This window comes from Oncorhynchus tshawytscha, linkage group LG02 (genome assembly GCF_018296145.1).
Source record: "Oncorhynchus tshawytscha isolate Ot180627B linkage group LG02, Otsh_v2.0, whole genome shotgun sequence".
Lineage (NCBI taxonomy): Eukaryota > Metazoa > Chordata > Actinopteri > Salmoniformes > Salmonidae > Oncorhynchus > Oncorhynchus tshawytscha.
In genome coordinates this window covers 71,971,204-71,990,101 of record NC_056430.1, presented here as the reverse complement: position 1 = coordinate 71,990,101, position 18,898 = coordinate 71,971,204, and the positions used below count along the sequence as shown (strand labels likewise).

Below are 18,898 nucleotides of genomic sequence, written 5' to 3'. Positions count from 1 at the left end.
GGTTGAGCAGTACCAAGAATACGTGCAGGTGGAGCATCAACTTGCGTTTGTGGCTTTGACATATGATCCTACTGTTTCTGTCACTAATCACCCCAGTTCTCCCCAGCAAGAGAAGCCTAACCAACACACCAGACCTGTCACTCAACCACCTACTCTCCCCTCCTCCTCCCTCAGTATCATCAGTCCCTCTATGCATCAACACCTGCAGAGGAAGCATATTGGCCCTGTTCCTCCAACAAGCACACCACAGGATCTAGAGATTCTACAACTCCCCCATATGGAGGCTGTCCAGCACCATAACCAATATTCTAAGTATGTCCCTCCAGCCCCCTTATCCCACCAGAATAGGCCTTCTCCTCCCTCTGGACCTCAACACCATCACCCTAGTTCACCCAGCCACTATTCCTACATGTACCACTACACACACTCTCAGCCTGGTAGTCCCAGTAAGCATACCTCTGGCTCTCATCCTCCTCTCTATCAGCAATACAGTGTCCCTGACCCCACTTTACAGCACTATCAGAAGTATGTAGCACCTCCAGCTCCTTCTAACCCTCCAAACATTCAGCATCACTCCCCTTCATACCAATTCCACCAATAACAGCCAAATCCTAGGTTCCATGCCCCAGCTTCTACCCACCTCTTGTCACGACTTCTGCCGAATTTGGCTCCCCTGCCTGTTCGGGCGGTGCTCGGCGGTCGTTGTCACCGGCCTACTAGCCGACACCGATCCCTTTTTCGTTTTCTGTTTGTTTTGTCTTATTAGTTGCACCTGTGTCTTTTGTGTTTACTTGATGGGCTTCCTTATTTATAGCTAGGCTACCTGCCCTTGTTTTGTGCGGGATTACTCCTATGTTACGTGTGTATGATTTTTGGTGTTCGTGCTCTGGACTTGGTACCCTGTGTGTTTGAGTTGGTCCACATTTTCCGCGCCCTGTGTTGTGGTCATTGTTTTCCGTGTGATATTAAAGTGCACTTTTTCCCTGTGGAACTATATGCTCTCTGCTCCTGATTCTTCCTCACGCACATAGTTGCCCGTGACACCTCTTGAAAAGAACCCTTCTTTCTCTCTGTATGGTTTTCGGCACCCTGAACCTACAGCTCCATACTTACCATACCCACGTGCCAAGAGAGAGGCCCACCGGCACCTCAGTCCACTGATTGGTGAGCAGCATATGTCAGACAGTGTTTCAATCTATTTTGTCCTCTAAACCGTGAGAATGGTGAATACACTTGTAACAGCTTTGAACTGTTTCTCCTTCTCAGGAAATGTGAGGTGACAACCCAAGACCATGCCTGGGAAGAAGTTGACCCAAGACCATGCCTGGGAAGAAGTTGACCCAAGACCATGCCTGGGAAGAAGTTGACCCAAGACCATGCCTGGGAAGAAGTTGACCCAAGACCATGCCTGGGAAGAAGTTGACCCAAGACCATGCCTGGGAAGAAGTTGACCCAAGACCATGCCTGGGAAGAAGTCTGTTGACGCCAGATGTTGAATTATGGAAATGTCAATAAAGATTAGATTTTTGAATGATTTCAAGTCTGTATGTAGGCAGCTATCAGATATCTGGTAAGACCCAGATGCAGACCATGTCGAATAAACAATAGTTTAATGTTCCAACAGAGGCAAGAGACAGGTCAAGGCAGGCAGGGGTCAGAAAACCAGGGGTGGCAACAGTACCGGACAGCAGGCAGGCTCAGGGTAATCCAGAGGGAGGCAAAGGTACAGGTCGGCAGGCAGGCTCAGGCAGTGTGGTCAGGCAATGGGGCTCGGAGTCAGGACAGGCAAGAGTCAAAACCAGGAGGGCAAGAAAAGAGAGACTGGAAAAAGCAGGCACTGAGACTCAAACCACTGGTTGACTTGAACAACAAAAAAAAGACGAACTGGCAACAGACAAACAGAGAACACAGGTCTAAATACACAGCAGATAATGGGGAAATTGGGCGACACCTGGAGGGTGGTGGAGACAATCACAAAGACAAGTGAAACAGATCAGGGTGTGACAGGCAGCAGCCTCTCTGTGCTAGTGATGGCTATTTAACAGTCTGATGGCTTTGAGGTAGAAGCTTTTGGCCTGTGACATCAGGTGCTGTTGGTGTCCTGGAGGGCAGGTAGTTTGTCCCCGGTGATGCATTGTGCAGACCGCACCCCCCCTCTGGAGAGCCCTGCGGTTGTGGGCGGTGCAGTTGTGCAGTTAATTTATCTGAGGTCCTGATGATCATACTGTGAAATGCGCAAAATCAAATGAACCCATAGGCCTAGACAAACTTTGAGATGTGCATATAACTTGAGGCCTAGTAAATCACTAATGTGTGTATGAAACTCATAACATGAATCCCCCTTGAGGTTTTACTAAGGCTGCGTTTAGACAGGCAGCCCAATTCTGATCCTTTTCCAGTAATTGGTCTTTTGACCAATCACATCTGATCGTTTCACAACGGCTCTTTTTCAGAGCTGATCTGATTGGTCAAAAGACCAATTCCTGTAAAAAAAAAATCGGAATTTGCTGCTTGTCTAAACGCAGTAGGCTGTGTCTAGACTTGAGAGTAAATGCTGCTTTGTTATTCTGATCATGGAATTACGAACTCCACATGCGTCTACATTTAAATGTTTCTACCGTGTCCACGTTGTGGCGGGATTCCCCTTTCCCGCACTATAGTGCATTCTGCAAATGATGGAACAGGCTAAATCTGATAACACAACAACTTGATGGCTTTCGCCAACTACTGAACCTAACTGGCCAGCTAACCTCTGTAACTAGCCAGCAAAGCTAAAGGGTTTGCAAACAGGTTAATATAACTACATTTTTCTAAATAAGCTAGCTAGCATTTATGAAGCCAGCAAACACGTTCCTCATACACTAGGAATGGGGTTGTTTCTCTCAAAACACTTGTGAGCGGAGTGTTGCTGACGTCACCCACTGTATGCGCTTTCGGTTGCCTGATTGCGTCCCGACCAATGACGTGCATAAACCCTGTATGACTGAAAGGAGGCGCCATATTGAAGATGTAAACTGTAAAAAAAAAGATTTAGGAATCTGTAGAAAGTAATTTATTAATGTCTACATTCTTTTGACACGTTTATTCTATTACAGACACTTCAATATATACTTTTCAAATATATTATGTTAGCTAAACATTATTTGTATTTTTTATATATAAAACATTTTCTATTGTTTTTAGAGAGTACTAATGTTACTGTCCCCACTACAACAAAAAATACTTAAATAAATGTAATTTTGTCATTGAAATATTTAATTGAAATACTGTCGAATTCCATTCATTCCAATGGAGGACTGCTCCTACTAGGGAGTGCCAATGCATCCCTGACCCCTTGAACACAATGCGACTTTTCTGCGTCTAGACACGTCTTTTCAATGGATTCTTCAATCTCCAATGCGATTCACATGTAAGGGTCAAGTGTAGACACAGCCTTAGACTTGCATGTTTTTTCAAAAAGGACCGACAGCTTTTTGGAAATGTTGAGTAACTTGTTGGAAAGTGTTAGGAAAATTCCTTATCAACGTTTTATTGTAATAAGGTTAATTGAGACGGAATCAGGCTTTTTCATAACGAGCTGCCATCTGATTGGTCCTCACTAATTAGGCCTAATTTATTGCCCTGTGGTTGATTTTACCTGCGCGTTGGCCTCTATGCGCATATGCGCAGAAGCATCAATCTGGCGATGTTTTCCGAACAGAAGAGAAACATAGTTGTGTTTTTATGTATAATAACTGTAGCTTTTTCTAACTTGATGTTCTGTGGTGCGTTGAGTGTAGACAAGTTTGTTCTCAATGGTTTTAATGCGGATCATGAAAAGGCGTCAAATGCTGACAGAGAGCGGAGGATCAACACAAAACAAGACGCCAAGCACAAATCTGAGTACCTTGGCGGACTGGCCATTCTTCGGCGCAATCTTCGACCTACTGTTAATAATTCCAGCATTCAAGAACCGAGTGCAGAGTCCATTGACGTTCCTGAGAACTCCATAAATAATTCGATTCAACCCAACATTGATCTAAAGTCAACTGATTTGCGGGCGCCTTTGATTGTGCGTAATGGTTTCAATGTCCAGAAAAGATCTCTGGATTACAATGCTGGACATCAGGCAGTCTTCAAAGGTGAATCTGTTTTATATTATTAGATTCAAGTGTAATAGTCACATGTACCCTGTAATTACACCTGCAACCCTGTAATGTGAATCTTGAACTCTGAGTTCCTACAATGCAGGTCAAAGTGAAAAAAAAAAAAAAAGTACTAATAAAGAATATAAATAAAATTTATACATAACACTAACAATGGTAAATGTTCATTGGCAGAGTACATGTTTAAGGAGAGTGACAGGGGAGCAGGTAGGTGACTATTCAGCAGCCACATGGTCTGGGGGTAGAAGCTTTTGGTTGGTCTACCAGTTTTTACCATGATGCTCTTGTACTGCCCTTGTCTGAGTGATGGAAGCAGGGAGAACAGGCCTTTGCTCAGGTGGCTGGGATCTCAGATGTATCACCTTGGCCTTCTTACGACACCTGGTGTTGTCGGTGTCCTGGAGGTCAGACAGTGTGCACCCAATGGTGCGTTCGACTGAGCGTAGCACCTTGCTGTACCAGGCTGTTACGCTGCCCGGCAGTATGCTCTCAATGGGGTTTCAGCATCCTGAGGTTGAAGAGTTGCTGTCGTGCCTTAACCGAGGTGTCTATGTGGTTTAACCATTTCACCTCCCCAAGAAACTCTTTTTTTTTTTTTTAACCGACTCCACGGTGGTGCCCAGCCTGTTTCCTCCTGAAGTCCACAACCCGCTCCTTTGTTTTGCTGACGTCGACGGAGCGGTTGTTTACTTGGCACCACCACCGTTAATATCACATATATTAGGACATCTTAACAGTAGTATATGCATTTTAAATTGGTGTTTGGCCATGGATAAAGATCTCTCCTTTTATCCAATAGGTTTTGAAGGCCACGGTTTTCAAGGGAAGGTCTATGGTCCATCAGCTGACCACAACCCCCACTCCAGTGAATGGCTGTTGATGAGGCCTCTGGTCCAGTGTAATGACAACCTCATGATGCTCACTGCATCTGGACGAGGATACACACATCTACTGGTGGATAGAGGTAAGTGTTGGAGACCCATCCAGTATTTCTAAAATATCTTTACCTCAATGCGAAAGCATCACTGACTTGCTATGGAATATAATTAAATGGGATCATTAGTTTAGTTGTCTGAGGCCAGGAGTGTATTTATTTAGCAGATTCTGTTGCAAAACGTTTTGCAACGGAAACCATTTACTCCAAAAGGGATATTTTGCAATAAACTAGTTTCTATTGGACAAATTGAATGTAGGTCCCTCCCCGTTTTGTTCCGTTTGCACTGTTCCCTTCCATTTGGTTCCTAGAGTAAACTAATTCTGTTGCAAATGTTTTGCAGGAGTTTTTCCTGGCAAGGTCATGTGGTCTAGAAACTCCTGGCCCTTAAGTATTCATTATGGAAGCCATTTACTGTTTTTAAGAAGCAAACGGGTTTATATTGGACAAATTCGGGTAGGTTCCTGAATATTGAATATGCCCCTGTTTATCGTTCCAGCGGGCGCCTCGCCTATCTCCCTGTTCCAGCTGCCGCCATCCTGTGGCTACCATGTGAAGACTACCTGGAGAGAGATGGTGATGATGGCACCATACGATGGCTGCTACATCATGCAGGAGGTAGAATATTTTCCCCAGGTTGCTTAAAGCCAAGCCCCACACCACCAAAGACAGGGTAAACACCCCCCACCCCCAATCATATCACAATCCACTTTCACCAGTTGACTAGACTCAACTATACCTTTTTTGTATTAAAATGTGCTAATGATGTGTTGTCATTAAATATGCACATATTTGCATATCGTGCAAATACATTTCTGGACAACTTGAAGTCAGCCTAAAAATGTACATTCTGTCCAGAGCAGATTGTCCATTTTTTCCAATGAAAAATGTATGTAGAAATTATTTTTAATTTTTTAATATCACCAATTTCTCTCTGGGTAAGCCCGGAGAATATACAGCGCATTTGGAAAGTATTCAGACCCCTTGACTTTTAACATTTTGTTATGTACAGCCTTATTCTAAAATGGATTAAATGTAAGAAATTTACTCATCAATCTACGCACAGTACCCCATAATGGCAAAGCGAAAACAGGTTTGGCAAATGTATTAAAAATATCATAACATTGGTATTCAGACCTGATGCTATGAGACTGGAATTTGAGCTCTGGTGCATCCTGGTTCCATTGGTCATCCTTAAGATTTTTCTACAACTTAATTGGTGTCTACCTGTGCTGTGATCAATTCAATTGATTGGACATGATTTGGAAAGGCACACATCTGTCTAATATAAGGTCCCACAGTTAATGTCAGAGCAAAAACCAAACCATCCAAAGGAATTGTCTGTAGCGCTCTGAGACAGGATTGTGTCAAGGCACAGATCTGGGGAAGGGTAACTGCGCAATCTGGGGGAGAAGGGGCCTTGGTCAGGGAGGTGACCAAGAACCCAATAGTCTCTCTGAAAAAGCTCCAGAGTTCCTCTGAAGATGGGAGAAACTTCCAGAAGGACAACCATCTCTGTAGCAGTCCACCAATCAGGCCTTTATGGTAGAGTGACTAGATAGAAGCCACTCCTCAGTAAAAGGCACATTACAGCCCGCTTGGCGTTTTCCAAAAGGCACCTAAAGGACTCAGACCATGAGAAGCAAGATTCTCTGGTCTGATGAAACCAAAGATTTAACTATTTTACCTGAATGCCAAGCGTCATGTCTGGAGGAAACCTGGCACCATCCCTACGGTGAAGCTGAGGAAAGTGAGTTGGCGTGTGGGTAGTCTGACTTTTGAGAAATGGCAGTTAGTCAGTACACTGACATTAGACTGCTAGACTGCTATTTAGACCAAATCACCATCTCTTCAAACTAAGTTACTAAATATAGTCCAGTTTGTTACACTCTGAAATTGATTTTTAAATTGTGTAATTTAAAGTAGAGATTTGAAATGATTGACCTATGTCCATTTTAAGTGCTTAAAATGAATTAGAAGGCTGACTGTAGTTTGATAAACTGAAGAGAATTTTAAATGTATTTTTTACCTTCTGAAAATAATAATATTAATGAACTAAAATATCAACATCTCAAAATGAATACTGTAGGTAGCTGCAAAAATGTCATTTCAGCCTTGATGCTCTGTTCCTCTTAGAAACCTCCAGTCAGACTGCCTCCTGTCCATTCACGGTACAATCCACCCTGCTTTTGTTCATACTAGAACATGAGATTAATCACTGTCTGTGCTGTCTCTCTCCCCTCTCTTCTTCCTGCACTCTCCATGCCCCCTATCAGCATGGTAGTTATGTCCTGCCCATGCTGTGGTGGGGCAGCCCTGTGAAGATCATCTGCCCAGTCCCCAGTCCCCCACCCTGTCCCCCCAAATGCTGTCCCCTCAGTACTCTGCTCCCTCTTTGGCATGGCCATCCAGATACATGGAGGGGAGGAGGTCATACACACCCTACAGGTCATAGGTGAGTTGGCTTGTTCTGCTCATGTTCCCATTTGGATTATGACTGATTCATTCATTCTCTCTCTCTCCCTAACAGAGAAAGGCAAGTGGGTGCCGTTTGTGTCTGAAGAGTGTGCCTACCAAGTGGAGTCTCACTCAGAAGACCTCATATTTTATGTTCCCTTTACAGCCCCATGTGTGACCATCGGAGTAAGTTGTAGGAAGTTGATACTCAATCATTCAGTTTAACTTCGAGTCCACTCTAGCATTGAATTGAGCTTCTATATAAATAAAATGTTTCCTCTTCCAGAATGGAGTTCATCGACTGGTCCTATTGGACGGCCAGGACTTGATCCTCTCCTGCCCCTCACACCACCCTCCTCCATTTCCCTTTTTTCCCTCTCCTCCATTTTCTCAACCCTTCTCTCCTGGTGACCCGCAGCAGCAGATACCTGACCCTGTGACTTTTGCTCCCTCCACCAGCCCTCCCCTTACCTCTCTTCCCATCACCCCTTATACTCAACCCCCAGCCCAGGAACAGATGCCCCAACTTCCTGCGTTCCCCCACCACCTCCCTCATGGCATGTATCCCCAAATTCACCATTTCCCTTACGGTGGAGCTGGTTATCACCCTCTCCTCCACCCTGGTCACGAACCATACCCTGGCTCCCATCATCTTCTCCCAGGGAGATACCCAGGCCAGCAGCCCTTCTTCCCCATGGGGCCTGGGAATCACCCCTACGGCTCTGGAGACCACCGTGACTCCTTTTACCACTCCCCGCCCCCTACCCACGATCCCATGCTCTACTATTATAATGAAATCGCCCCTGGTGTCCACCGTCCTTCTGTTGTCTATCCTACTCCTCTTATAGCTATCCGACCACCGCATCCCGCCGGTTATACCAAACCTCCTCCTTTTGCCGGTTATACCAAACAACCTCCTCCTTTTGCCGGTTATACCAAACAACCTCCTCCTTTTGCCGGTTATACCAAACAACCTCCTCCTTTTGCCGGTTATACCAAACCTCCTCCTCCCGGTTATACCAAACCAAACAAAACCTCCTCCTTTTGTTATACCAAACCACCTCCTCCCGGTTATACCAAACCTCCTCCTCCCGGTTAAACAACCTCCTCCTTTTGCCGGTTATACCAAACAACCTCCTCCTTTTGCCGGTTATACCAAACCACCTCCTCCTTTTGCCGGTTATACCAAACCACCTCCTCCTTTTGCCGGTTATACCAAACCACCTCCTCCACCTCTCGATACTGAACCTGTTCTTCCTATAATACCTACTGCCTTTGAACGTCGTTCTTACCCCATTGTTACCGGATCTCCTCCTCCCCCTTCTGGATCCAAAACTTCATCACCCGTTTTCCAACCTCCAAAACCACCTGCAGATCCAAATGACCCATATGGGGTCCACATGACTAATCAGGCCCTGATTACTGAAGAGCCCATGTCTGCTACTGGGAGCCCCAATCCTGATCCCTATACCCAACCTCCTAAATGGCCTGTGGGTCCATACTATTACCCCTATGGTCCTTACTACCCCCCTTCTGGTCCTCACCATTATCCCTTCATACCCATCTACTACCCTTCACCTACCCCAGGGCCTAGCCCAGTCAAAGCTAGTCCTCCCCAGACTCTCCCTTCAGGTCCTCAGGACCCTACAATGCCCACGGTCTACCCACCCCACCACTACCCTCAGCCAGTCACCTGCTCTCCCTCTTCCCATACCATCTGTAGCTATTACCCATATCCTGTGGATGTGCCACACCACCCATATCCTCTCTACCTGACACCCAGCCCCCCTCTGACCACCCCAGCCCTTCCCTCCACAGGCGCAGCTCTGCCTGGTGCTACTCAACCACCCCAGACTTCACCAACCACCCCCTCACCCTCCTCCAGGACCATATCGTCCACTACTACTCTCACTCCTTGGATGTCCATCCTCACTCCTACTCTCCCCCCTCAGCCCTCCCTCTCTCCTGGGCTCTCCCCTCGGCCCTCCCTCCACTGTCTAGCTGGGCAGATGATGGTGTCGCTGCCCTCTGCTCTCCTGGACTCCATCCAGGTCAAAGGTCAGAATGTCCCTCTGCTCACCACATGGTCGGTGTTTGTGATGTCCAGAAACACAATTGGCCTTCCCTTATTTGATGTACTAACTGCTGCATTGATTGCTTCATTGTGTATCTATAAAGGAATGGATTTTAGACCCGTGTTTCCTCCAATTGTGACGTGGGCTGCTGTTTAAATTGACCATACGACCCAATCAGGAAGAACACGGGCCCATGATTCACTTTTATTACATTAATGCTCACTGAATTACATTGCTCTTTTCAGATCCGATGAATGGCTGGGTGGCTATCTCCAGTGCCCCGGCGGCTTGTAGATACATCCTACAGTTGCGTAAGGGTGGTGGAGTGATCCTCCATTCCCCTCTCCCTGCCTGCCACAGCCAGGCTATGGTGAGTCCCCCAGAACTTAAATCTGGGTTGTGTTCATTACTGCACAGAGTAGAAAATGAAGCAAAGCGTTTCGCAACGGAAAATGTGTTCCTTATTGGACAGGTTCAGATCCCTCCCTGTTTGTCAGTTTTCTTCCATTTGTTGCTTGGTGACTATAACCCTGTTTTCATTTTGATGTATTTGCTGTGAAAATGGACCTCCGTTTGCTATTTTGATGTGGCCCATTGAAGTGGAAGTTGTTGGTTTTGGCTGTTAAACCCAACGTTTCCTCCTTTTTTTTTTTTTCATCCAGGCCCTCAACCCACACCAGCTCTCCCTCCCCCTGAAGTTTTGGGACACAGTCCTGGGGCAATACAGATCTCTGGAGCTCCATTGCCCGTCAACTGTGACCCCATCACCCCACACCACTACCACCACCCTCCCAACGACGACCCACACCAGGCCTCCCACTCCCCCCAAGCCACACGTCTTTTGCTCTGCTCGCCTCATGAGGGTGGCGCTTCCCCCAGGTCCCATATCTGGAGTCGTTGTCAAGGGTAAGTGTGTGTGTCTGTTGGGGGATGGTGTATGTTTCAGGTGCATATGGTTGTCGTCATCCCTGCATGAGTTGAATTCTAACGTGGTTGAGAGGACCTAAGCTTTTTTTTCCAGTTTATTGGGGTGGGGGGGGAATGTGTTTTTGTGCAGTACCATACGATGTTTCACCAGAACTGCAGTTGTCTTAAATGTAAATGGCTTTGTTAGACAAAATATGGGCATTTTATTTTCAGAATTTCTTAGTGATTGTGCAATAATGGCTACAAATCATTCTCAGACATCGAAGGGATTGAGATGAGCCTGATGGATGCCCCAGAGCATTGTGGGTATGTGGCAAGCAAGGGAAAGGATGGCATGATCACCCTGAACCTCCCCTTCAACTCTTGTCACATGACTGTCCAGGTGTGTTATGTGCTGATCAAGGATCAGGTCCTCCCAGTCTGTAATCTCATTCATTATGGTCTAAAAGGCTAAACTGACTCCCATCTTTGTTCCTAACAGGGTAAAGAGCACCGCATAGATGTGATTTACTCCACGTTGAATGGACAAAAAGGAAAGGCCCAGTTGTCCTGTCCAGTTTCCATACCCGTTTCTCATCAAGGTAGAAACATAACTGGTTAACTGGTCCTCGTTCTGATGAATGCTTTAATAGCTGAAACATCTATCTTTTTAAAATTGCTTAATTTGTTTTTTTAATGGTGAGCGAGCATTGAGCCTTACCTGTCCTGTGTTGTCTGAATGGAAATAAAGGGATATGTAGGATGTTATATCCAGCTCATTCAGATTACTGGTCACTCCTGTCCATTGACATTTAATGTGTATCCCCTGTAGAGTGTAACCTTCCCAGTGACCAGCGCCTCCCCTGCGGCCGCCGCCCTCTATCCCAGGCAGAGTGTCTCTCTCTGGGCTGCTGCTACAGCACCAAGCCCTCTGCCTGCTACTACTCCATGGATGGTAAGTATAACCCCAAATGAATCACAATTTGTATTTTCTTGATTCTTTTTGTCCGCTCCTGACCTTCTCCAATGCAGGAAGAGGACACGAGGAATCAAGAAAATACCATTAAGATTCACCCCTGCAATAAATCTTAATTGTCTGAGATATATATATATATATATATATATATATATATATGGTCCCAATATCAGTCAAAACCTTGGAATGCCACTCTAGATCCACCTTTAGCTAACCCAGAGTGTTTACATGTTCTTTCCCAGAATGCACACTGGACCGCCACTTTGTCTTTTTGGTGCCTGCCTCCCTCACGGACCCCCCTCTGTCCCCTGCTTTGCTCACTGCCACTGGCAACCCCACCTGCGCCCCTCAGAGGGTGACTCCAGACTACGCCCTGTTCAAGATCCCACTGGGCGGCTGCGGGGCCCACAGATACGTGAGTGGCCCTTTTTTAAATTATCTTCTTGTACAGTTTGAGTTCATTTTTTTAAAAGTCGGAGTTGATTAGCAATGGATGGGACTCCATTAAGCCTCATGGGTCACTGAATGGGTGCACTTCATTAACATTGCTCTCCAAAATGTCAGAATCTGAATCTGTGTGCTCTGGAGGGCACTGGGCTTAAAGGAACATTCAGTCAAACTATCTTTTGGTATTTCATTAGTCTACAGTTGATACAGTCCCAAAATGTTTTGCATGTCACCAATCAAGTTTTCGACATCAATCTGTGTTTGTAATTGGACAAGTTCAGTTTGAAACTGTTTTCTCCCTACTGAACTGGACCCTATTGTTCCAACAGGAGGTTGGCCAAACGGTAGTCTACATGGTGGAGATCATCAACACGGTCCAGTCAATCACCCTCAACTATGGAACCATCACCAGAGACTCTCCTATCAGGTCAGTTATAAACTGGTCAAACGTTCCGGTCAAACGAGAGAACAACAATAATTCAATGCATTATCTTATCGAGTGACTTATTCAATAGGAATGGAGTTTATATTTTTTTCAGTGCAGGAATGTATGAAGTTTCTGAGTTGTGGCCTCCCTATCTGCTGTTTCCTGTTGCTCCTAGGCTGCTGGTTGAGTGCCAGTACACTCCTGGCTCTGTAGCGAGTGTTGGCTTCCTGGTCAAGACCCCCTCCTTTGGCCCTTCCATTCAGGCCCAGGGCGTGTTGGGGGTCCAGCTCAGGATTGCCACAGGTACGCAGCTATAGTTGCTCACACATCTCACCCATTTTGCTGCTGTCGGTTTCTCCAACTCCACACTCCAAGTGGTCAGTCTTGCATGTAAACTTATAAAGATCACTTTTAGAGCATTTTAACAGTGTCAATTTGCTTTGGATGCCAAGAAACCTTGTCAAGCACCTGGAAAGGATGAACATTATTATGTAACACATTAAAATAACTCCCTTTCCCCCACTCCACTCCAGATGAGCAGTACAGTAGCTTCTACCCCCAGTACCACCGGCCCCTGCAGATGCTCTTGGGTAAACCCTTACACCTTGAGGTGCGTCTGCTCAACCCCCCAGATGACAAAGTGGTCCTGCTGGTACACTACTGCGTAGCCTACCCCAGATCAGGACAGACTGTCTGGGTACTCCTCTATAATGGGTATGCTGCAGGGTTACCTTTGACCTTCTAGGCTCCTACATGTCTGTGTTCAACTACGATAGTGAGCTCAAAGTATTGGGACAGTGAAACTTTTTAAAAATGTATTCATTTTTTTTTCCCGTTCTGTAATCCATGGGATGTAAATACTATACTGTTAACAACTTTTAATACACAAGTGAATTCCCCCCCCCATTTTAGGAGACAATGTACAAATAGTGCAGTAATTTCTAAACGTTTCATCTGATATTGATAAATACCCTAAAGATGAAAGCTGACGGTCTTCACTGAAACCTTCAGTCATTGACTCGCTTAATTTCAAAACTTGTCACTGTTTCAATACTTTTGTAACGCACTAAATTTTGGGGTACAATTGAAAGTAATTTTACATGAAATGATTTAACATTTACAAACTGTACACGTCAGTGGGCAGACCATCACAGGGATGGAGGAAAAGGGAAGTATCTTCAGAAAGAGTTTCTTGTTGCGCTGAATAACCACATGCTCGCCTTCTGTGTAGATGTCCTAACCATCTGGACCCGGACTCTCAGAAGCCTCACCCATCTCCTCCACCCCCACCCTTCCACCAAGGCCAGACACGAAGGTTCACCATCTCCACCTTCCAGTTCCTCACCTCTGGACAGACCCAGACATTGGAGGACCATGAAGAGGTGAGGACTGCACTAGACCTTTTAACTTGGAGCCAATGGCCGTCTTAAGTTAAAGTAGCCATCTTCCCCGTTTTTCTTTCCTCCATTCTCAGTGACCTGGCAGTGCGTGACAGTTTCCCACCATTCATTTAGCCCTTTAATCGATCAATGGCCATGAACAACGGGAGTTTTGAGACCTATAGCCAAAGGCAAGAAGAGGCCAGTAACAGCAGCTCTGTCTGTAGGTGTGGCTGAATTGCTTCTCATCTGACCCTCCCTTGTCCTCTGTTCTCACTCTCTCCTGCCCTCAGATCTACTTCATGTGTTCTACTGAAGTGTGTTCGCCGCTGGACGGCAGCCTGTGTGTAGAGGGATGCTTTGGCCAGTGACTGTAAGGAACCGCACACACAATGTTCAGTCACTATGGACACGGCAGAGCCCTGGTCAAACGTAGTGCACTATATAGGGAGTAGGGTACCATTTGGGATGCATCATAACTTGCATGTGATAAAAAAAAGTTTTTTTATTATTATTTAATTCCCAGAAATGGAGCAAAAGGCTGACGTGTGGTGCCACACAGCAAAAATATGGTTTTGTAATTAAGGCTACTTTAATTATTTAATAGGACTAATGCATTTCCTGCCTCTGTTCCACAGAGAAAAGATGGACAGAAAGCAATAGTCATGGAAGATTAACTGGTAGGATTTTCCCTTTGTCAGTGGAACAGATTCAACTTTACTAAGAATGGAAATGTATAACTTCTTTCCTCTCTCTTTTCATCTCCAGGCCCAAGGCTGCTCGTTCATCCCTAATAAAACCCCTTAAAAGGAGACTGTGTTTCTTGCTCTCAGTCTAGTCTAGATGGCATGAAGCTGACTCCACCAGTGCTGTACTCAATTGTTTACGTTCACACTGACTCCGCCTATGGAGGTTCTAGACAACGGCCCGACTCAACATTCTGGATATCCAATGTTATTCCATACATTATAGCATTCAATGTGATTACTGTCTAAAATGGCTTTTGAATATAGGTTAGCAGACCTCTTCCATATTATACATGCATTTATACATACATAGTCATTAATTTGCATGAAGATCATAAGTTTTGACCACTGGGTGTCAGCCAAGCTCTAAACCAGGATCGAGAATGCCTCCTGAGGCTCTTGATTTGTAGTTGAGGGGTCTGAAGACCTTGAACTGGCTGTTGTGTAATAATAGGAGCGCAATCATGTTATAATCTCAATGGCACATTTATCTGAGTAATGTTGTCACCTTCGAAATGTTTATTTTATTCTACAGCACAGGTTAGTAGGCCTTTAGTCTATTTTAAAGGAGGAGCACGCGAATCATGCGTCATTCATATTCCGCTGGTTAGAGGTCTAGGTTCAAAATGCTGCGAAAATGAACATGGCCCTCACATGCCCCCCCATTTTAATTGTTTGTAAGCACTGCGGCACACTACGTTTTTTTGTTGTTGTGGCTGCCATGCTAGTGTGCGTTTTTTTTTTTTTTTTTTTTAGGGAGAGAACGGAAGATAGGAGGGCGCACGTCCAAGGGGAACGAGGGAGGGACCTACACGAGAGCACAGAGGGGGAGGGAAGATCGTTTCCTTTCTGTAGTGTACACGCCGCAAGAATACACCGGGATAAGGACGAAAAAAATATATAGGGAAGACTGTAAAGGAAATACCGCAACCCCGTTGTCTTTTGTTTTGGGAATTCATCTAACACAGAACGGAAGACTAACATGGGGAGATGGTTCATAAGGATTGACTTTCAATAACCCTCTCTCCATGCGAAAAAGTCTGGCGAGTAGACTGAAAAAGGCAATAGCAGTCAGGGAAGACATGTTTAGTGATTTTAGTCCTGCGCTTGAGGTAGGATGTTGATGTATTTTCATAAAATATTTTGTTTCTGGCACAAATAAGGGGTCAACGGTGAATGGGCATATTATTCCAGGCACCGTATCATTAAGCAGTGTAGTTAATTACTTAGGTTAATAAAACGGTGAAATAGCCTAGGCCTTCTGCAGACTGAATATTGCTTTAACGTTACATGACTAACGTTAGTAGGCTAGGCCTAAACACAAGGCTATAAACCGATAAATTAACGTTAACTACTAATTTTGTATATAATTTATTTGTAATCTGCATCGTATCAATGGCAGTAAGAGCAACACATTTTTAAAGAAACAAGTAATTAGTTATATCGAATTACTTGATCAGATTATACACATCTGATCATCTAATATCAAGGGTTTCATAACAGGGACAGACTATATAAAACCCCAATCGGTTTCTTACAAACATAATTTTGACCACGGAAAAGAGTTCGACAGAGGCCAAGGTAGAAAGGATAGGTTAAAATTCTAGCACTAGACAGGGAACATCAGGCGTTTTTAAATGTTAATGTCGACCGACGTAACATCAATCATGCTGCCTGTATCTCGGGCTATCATGGACCGGGATCGAGAGCTCCAGGACACAATGGCCGGGGTGCATCCCAACTCGACCGGGGCTTCTGGCGCTGTCCGGGGAATGAAGCGAGGAGACCCAGCATCTGACGCGCAGACGTCGGCAGCTCTTGTGGAATCGGCCGGGGCAGAGTGCAAGCGTCCCCGGATTGACGCATCTGGAGTAGTCGCAGAGGTCGGCCAGGTGAGAAGGAACCGAGAGAGGAGTGGGCATTTTAATTGCTCTGTTTTTCGAATTAATACACCCACTTGCATGCTTTACAGCCAAAACACAAAGCAAAGCGCTGTTATAGATGGCTTTGATCTCAAACTGGTGTTTTCATGCCAGATAGGCTGCTAATAGGCTAATTATTCGCTACCGTAGACATTAAAACCACACATGGAACAGGAAACACCATACTAACCCAAACTATTTAATATAGCACTCGAATGAGGTCGCTAGGCTAATTATCTTCCGACCATTTTCATCTATTTATTGGTGTGATTAATTAGCGTGTCGCCAGAGAGCGCGAGAGAGATCGGTGTACGAGTTGACCCACACAATAGCCTAGTAGTAGTTTACAGTATCCTATCTGCATTTTAGCTCTCCGTGGACTCGGCAAGCAATATATAGCCTATTAATATCGATGACTACGGAGGCTGCTACAATGTTGCCATGTCTTTTGAAGTGTACACAAAACTGTCATTTTCCTGAAACGATACAATGCATCAGAGGTCCTTTGTTTATTGTAGGCCTATTCAACGACATGTTTACATAGTTATGCAGGCTATGCTCTTTCTCCAGCGGTTACATTATTATACTCCGTCGAATTCAGCGGCATTTGGCCTCTATCACTGAGAAAAGCATGTTTTCAAATAGCAGGAATGTAAACAAAAGTAACCTTTGTTATGCTAAAACAGTCATACTTCGTCTGGCGTCTTGGTGTTAATAGTATTTGGTTTATAATGGGAGTGAAATGTTTGCGTGTGATTTTTGGGGGGTTGGGGTGGGGGACCTTAAACAAAGACGTCCCATTCTATGACTGGGATACAATCACTGCCTGTTGTGTATTTAGTCCTTTAGTCCTACTGTAACAAGTCAAACCCACATGCTTTAGTCTATTGCACTTGGCGGTGACATTTACCACTTAATGATGGAACTGCCAGTATCATCACAGCAGATTTATTTAAATCAAATTGACCCGGCTACCCAGTAATTTTCAGTGCTGTCAAATGCCCACATTTTCCACATCTCTAGAGAAATACATAGGCAGGATGTCACGTGATGCACTAAATGTATCATGTTGCATTAAGTTACAGCGGGAAGTTAACCGATCCATCCAAAGGTAAAATGCCCTTCTCTCTGCCATTGTAAGTAGCGTTAATGGAGGGGAATTGGCGACTGCTGCCCTCATGTAATAGTGGGGGAGACTGTCTTTAGAGGTAGTCCACCACGATACTCTCCTACAGGGGTGCTGAAAGGCAATCTTATAATGTCTAATTCACTTAAAACAGACAGTATGTGTCTGCGTTTGTGTGGGAGGGAGAGGTATGGATGGATCAATGGTCACTTAGCTCCTAAAAAGGTATAGAATGTCTTTGGGTTGGTCTAAGACCCCCACCTCCTCCCTGGTAGATCTCTCCTCCCTCGTAGATCCCCCTCCACCCCTCCCTTGTAGATCCCACTACTCCCTGGTAGATCCCCCCCTCCCTCGTAGATCTCCTCCACCCTTCCCTGGTAGTAGGGAGCAGATTTGCCCTATCACCAGCAATAAAGAGGCTTTTTCCGCTAGGCTAACGGGATCACCGCTCATTCAGGAGGGGGCATTAGAACCACACTGATCCCTATCTACAGGGGAAGGATTAATCACACACACACACACACTGCATAATGCAGGCGGTAGAGCTTAGTATCATATTTTGGCTACAAAAGCTGGTGATGTACATTTATTGACATTGCTTTAAATTCCTATTGTCTATTGTAATCAATAGGCTTCCACACTATTATCATACAGACTGTTCATTGTTACGACATTAGATTGAGTACTGTTAATAATTTTCCACTTAGTGAATACGTGGTACCGGTGCTGTGTTCTTATTCCCCTGACCTGATGCCTCCATTAATATTTCAGCTGAAAGTAGGTTAAGAGATATTAAATGCTCCTTCCTTAAACGAGAGTGGCGCTAAGCTTTCCAAGAAATGACTTCATAAATGCACGATTGCATTTCTCCAAATCTTAACTTCTTTCCGCGGCCTCTCCCCCATGAGTATCTTTCCCCTTCCCGGCCTCTCCCCCATGAGTATCTTTCCCCTTCCCGGCCTCTCCCCCATGGGTATCTTTCCCCTTCCCGGCCTCTCCCCATGGGTATCTTTCCCCTTCCCGGCCTCTCCCCCATGGGTATCTTTCCCCTTCCCGGCCTCTCCCCCATGGGTATCTTTCCCCTTCCCGGCCTCTCCCCCATGGGTATCTTTCCCCTTCCCGGCCTCTCCCCCATGGGTATCTTTCCCCTTCCCGGCCTCTCCCCCATGGGTATCTTTCCCCTTCCCGGCCTCTCCCCCATGGTATCTTTCCCCTTCCCGGCCTCTCCCCCATGAGTATCTTTCCCCTTCCCGGCCTCTCCCCCATGAGTATCTTCCCCTTCCCGGCCTCTCCCCCATGAGTATCTTCCCCTTCCCGGCCTCTCCCCCATGGGTATCTTCCCCTTCCCGGCCTCTCCC

General features: G+C 45.5%; 3 protein-coding genes across 9 annotated transcripts in view; all 3 read left to right on the top strand.

Annotated features, from left to right (window-relative positions):
- The first annotated feature begins 7,421 nt into the window (after positions 1 to 7,421).
- LOC121840683 (extensin-like) lies at positions 7,422 to 8,635 on the top strand. The gene is made up of 3 exons (XM_042305457.1): positions 7,422 to 7,534; positions 7,610 to 7,722; positions 7,823 to 8,635. The coding sequence occupies exons 1-3, from the start codon at positions 7,480 to 7,482 to the stop codon at positions 8,633 to 8,635; spliced, it is 981 nt and encodes a 326-aa protein (XP_042161391.1). The 5' UTR covers positions 7,422 to 7,479.
- Positions 8,636 to 8,638: 3 nt separating this feature from the next.
- LOC112216417 (zona pellucida sperm-binding protein 4) lies at positions 8,639 to 14,119 on the top strand. The gene is made up of 12 exons (XM_042304035.1): positions 8,639 to 9,594; positions 9,857 to 9,981; positions 10,274 to 10,517; positions 10,796 to 10,920; positions 11,020 to 11,119; positions 11,350 to 11,472; positions 11,736 to 11,908; positions 12,270 to 12,367; positions 12,543 to 12,670; positions 12,901 to 13,081; positions 13,599 to 13,749; positions 14,040 to 14,119. Exons 1-12 carry the CDS (start codon positions 8,937 to 8,939, stop codon positions 14,115 to 14,117), a joined length of 2,184 nt encoding a protein of 727 aa, XP_042159969.1. The 5' UTR covers positions 8,639 to 8,936; the 3' UTR covers positions 14,118 to 14,119.
- A 1,184-nt stretch (positions 14,120 to 15,303) lies between these two features.
- The window catches only part of LOC112238442 (RNA binding protein fox-1 homolog 2), a 36,811-nt gene continuing 33,216 nt past the window's right edge, over positions 15,304 to 18,898 (top strand). For 3 of the 7 annotated variants that reach the window (XR_006079647.1, XR_006079646.1, XM_042304056.1), the window contains exon 1: positions 15,304 to 16,384. Coding sequence is in view for 5 of the 7 variants with exons in the window: in XM_042304056.1 (XP_042159990.1) it covers positions 16,130 to 16,384 (255 nt within the window). In the remaining 2 variants the exon portion in view is untranslated. The remainder of the gene's footprint in view (positions 16,385 to 18,898) is intronic. The other 4 variants (XM_042304049.1, XM_042304051.1, XM_042304043.1 and 1 more) reach the window with 3 other exon arrangements.

What these genes read in the sequence shown, in the direction of transcription:
- LOC112216417 (XM_042304035.1), top strand. Translation starts at nt 8,937, where the DNA reads ATGACTAATCAGGCCCTGATTACTGAAGAGCCCATGTCTGCTACTGGG. An exon ending in CTTGTCACATGACTGTCCAG is followed by an intron (nt 10,921 to 11,019) that starts GTGTGTTATGTG and finishes TGTTCCTAACAG; the next exon opens with GGTAAAGAGCACCGCATAGA. An exon ending in GCTGCGGGGCCCACAGATAC is followed by an intron (nt 11,909 to 12,269) that starts GTGAGTGGCCCT and finishes TTGTTCCAACAG; the next exon opens with GAGGTTGGCCAAACGGTAGT.
- LOC121840683 (XM_042305457.1), top strand. Translation starts at nt 7,480, where the DNA reads ATGGCCATCCAGATACATGGAGGGGAGGAGGTCATACACACCCTACAG. An exon ending in ACACACCCTACAGGTCATAG is followed by an intron (nt 7,535 to 7,609) that starts GTGAGTTGGCTT and finishes TCTCCCTAACAG; the next exon opens with AGAAAGGCAAGTGGGTGCCG. An exon ending in CCCCATGTGTGACCATCGGA is followed by an intron (nt 7,723 to 7,822) that starts GTAAGTTGTAGG and finishes TTCCTCTTCCAG; the next exon opens with AATGGAGTTCATCGACTGGT.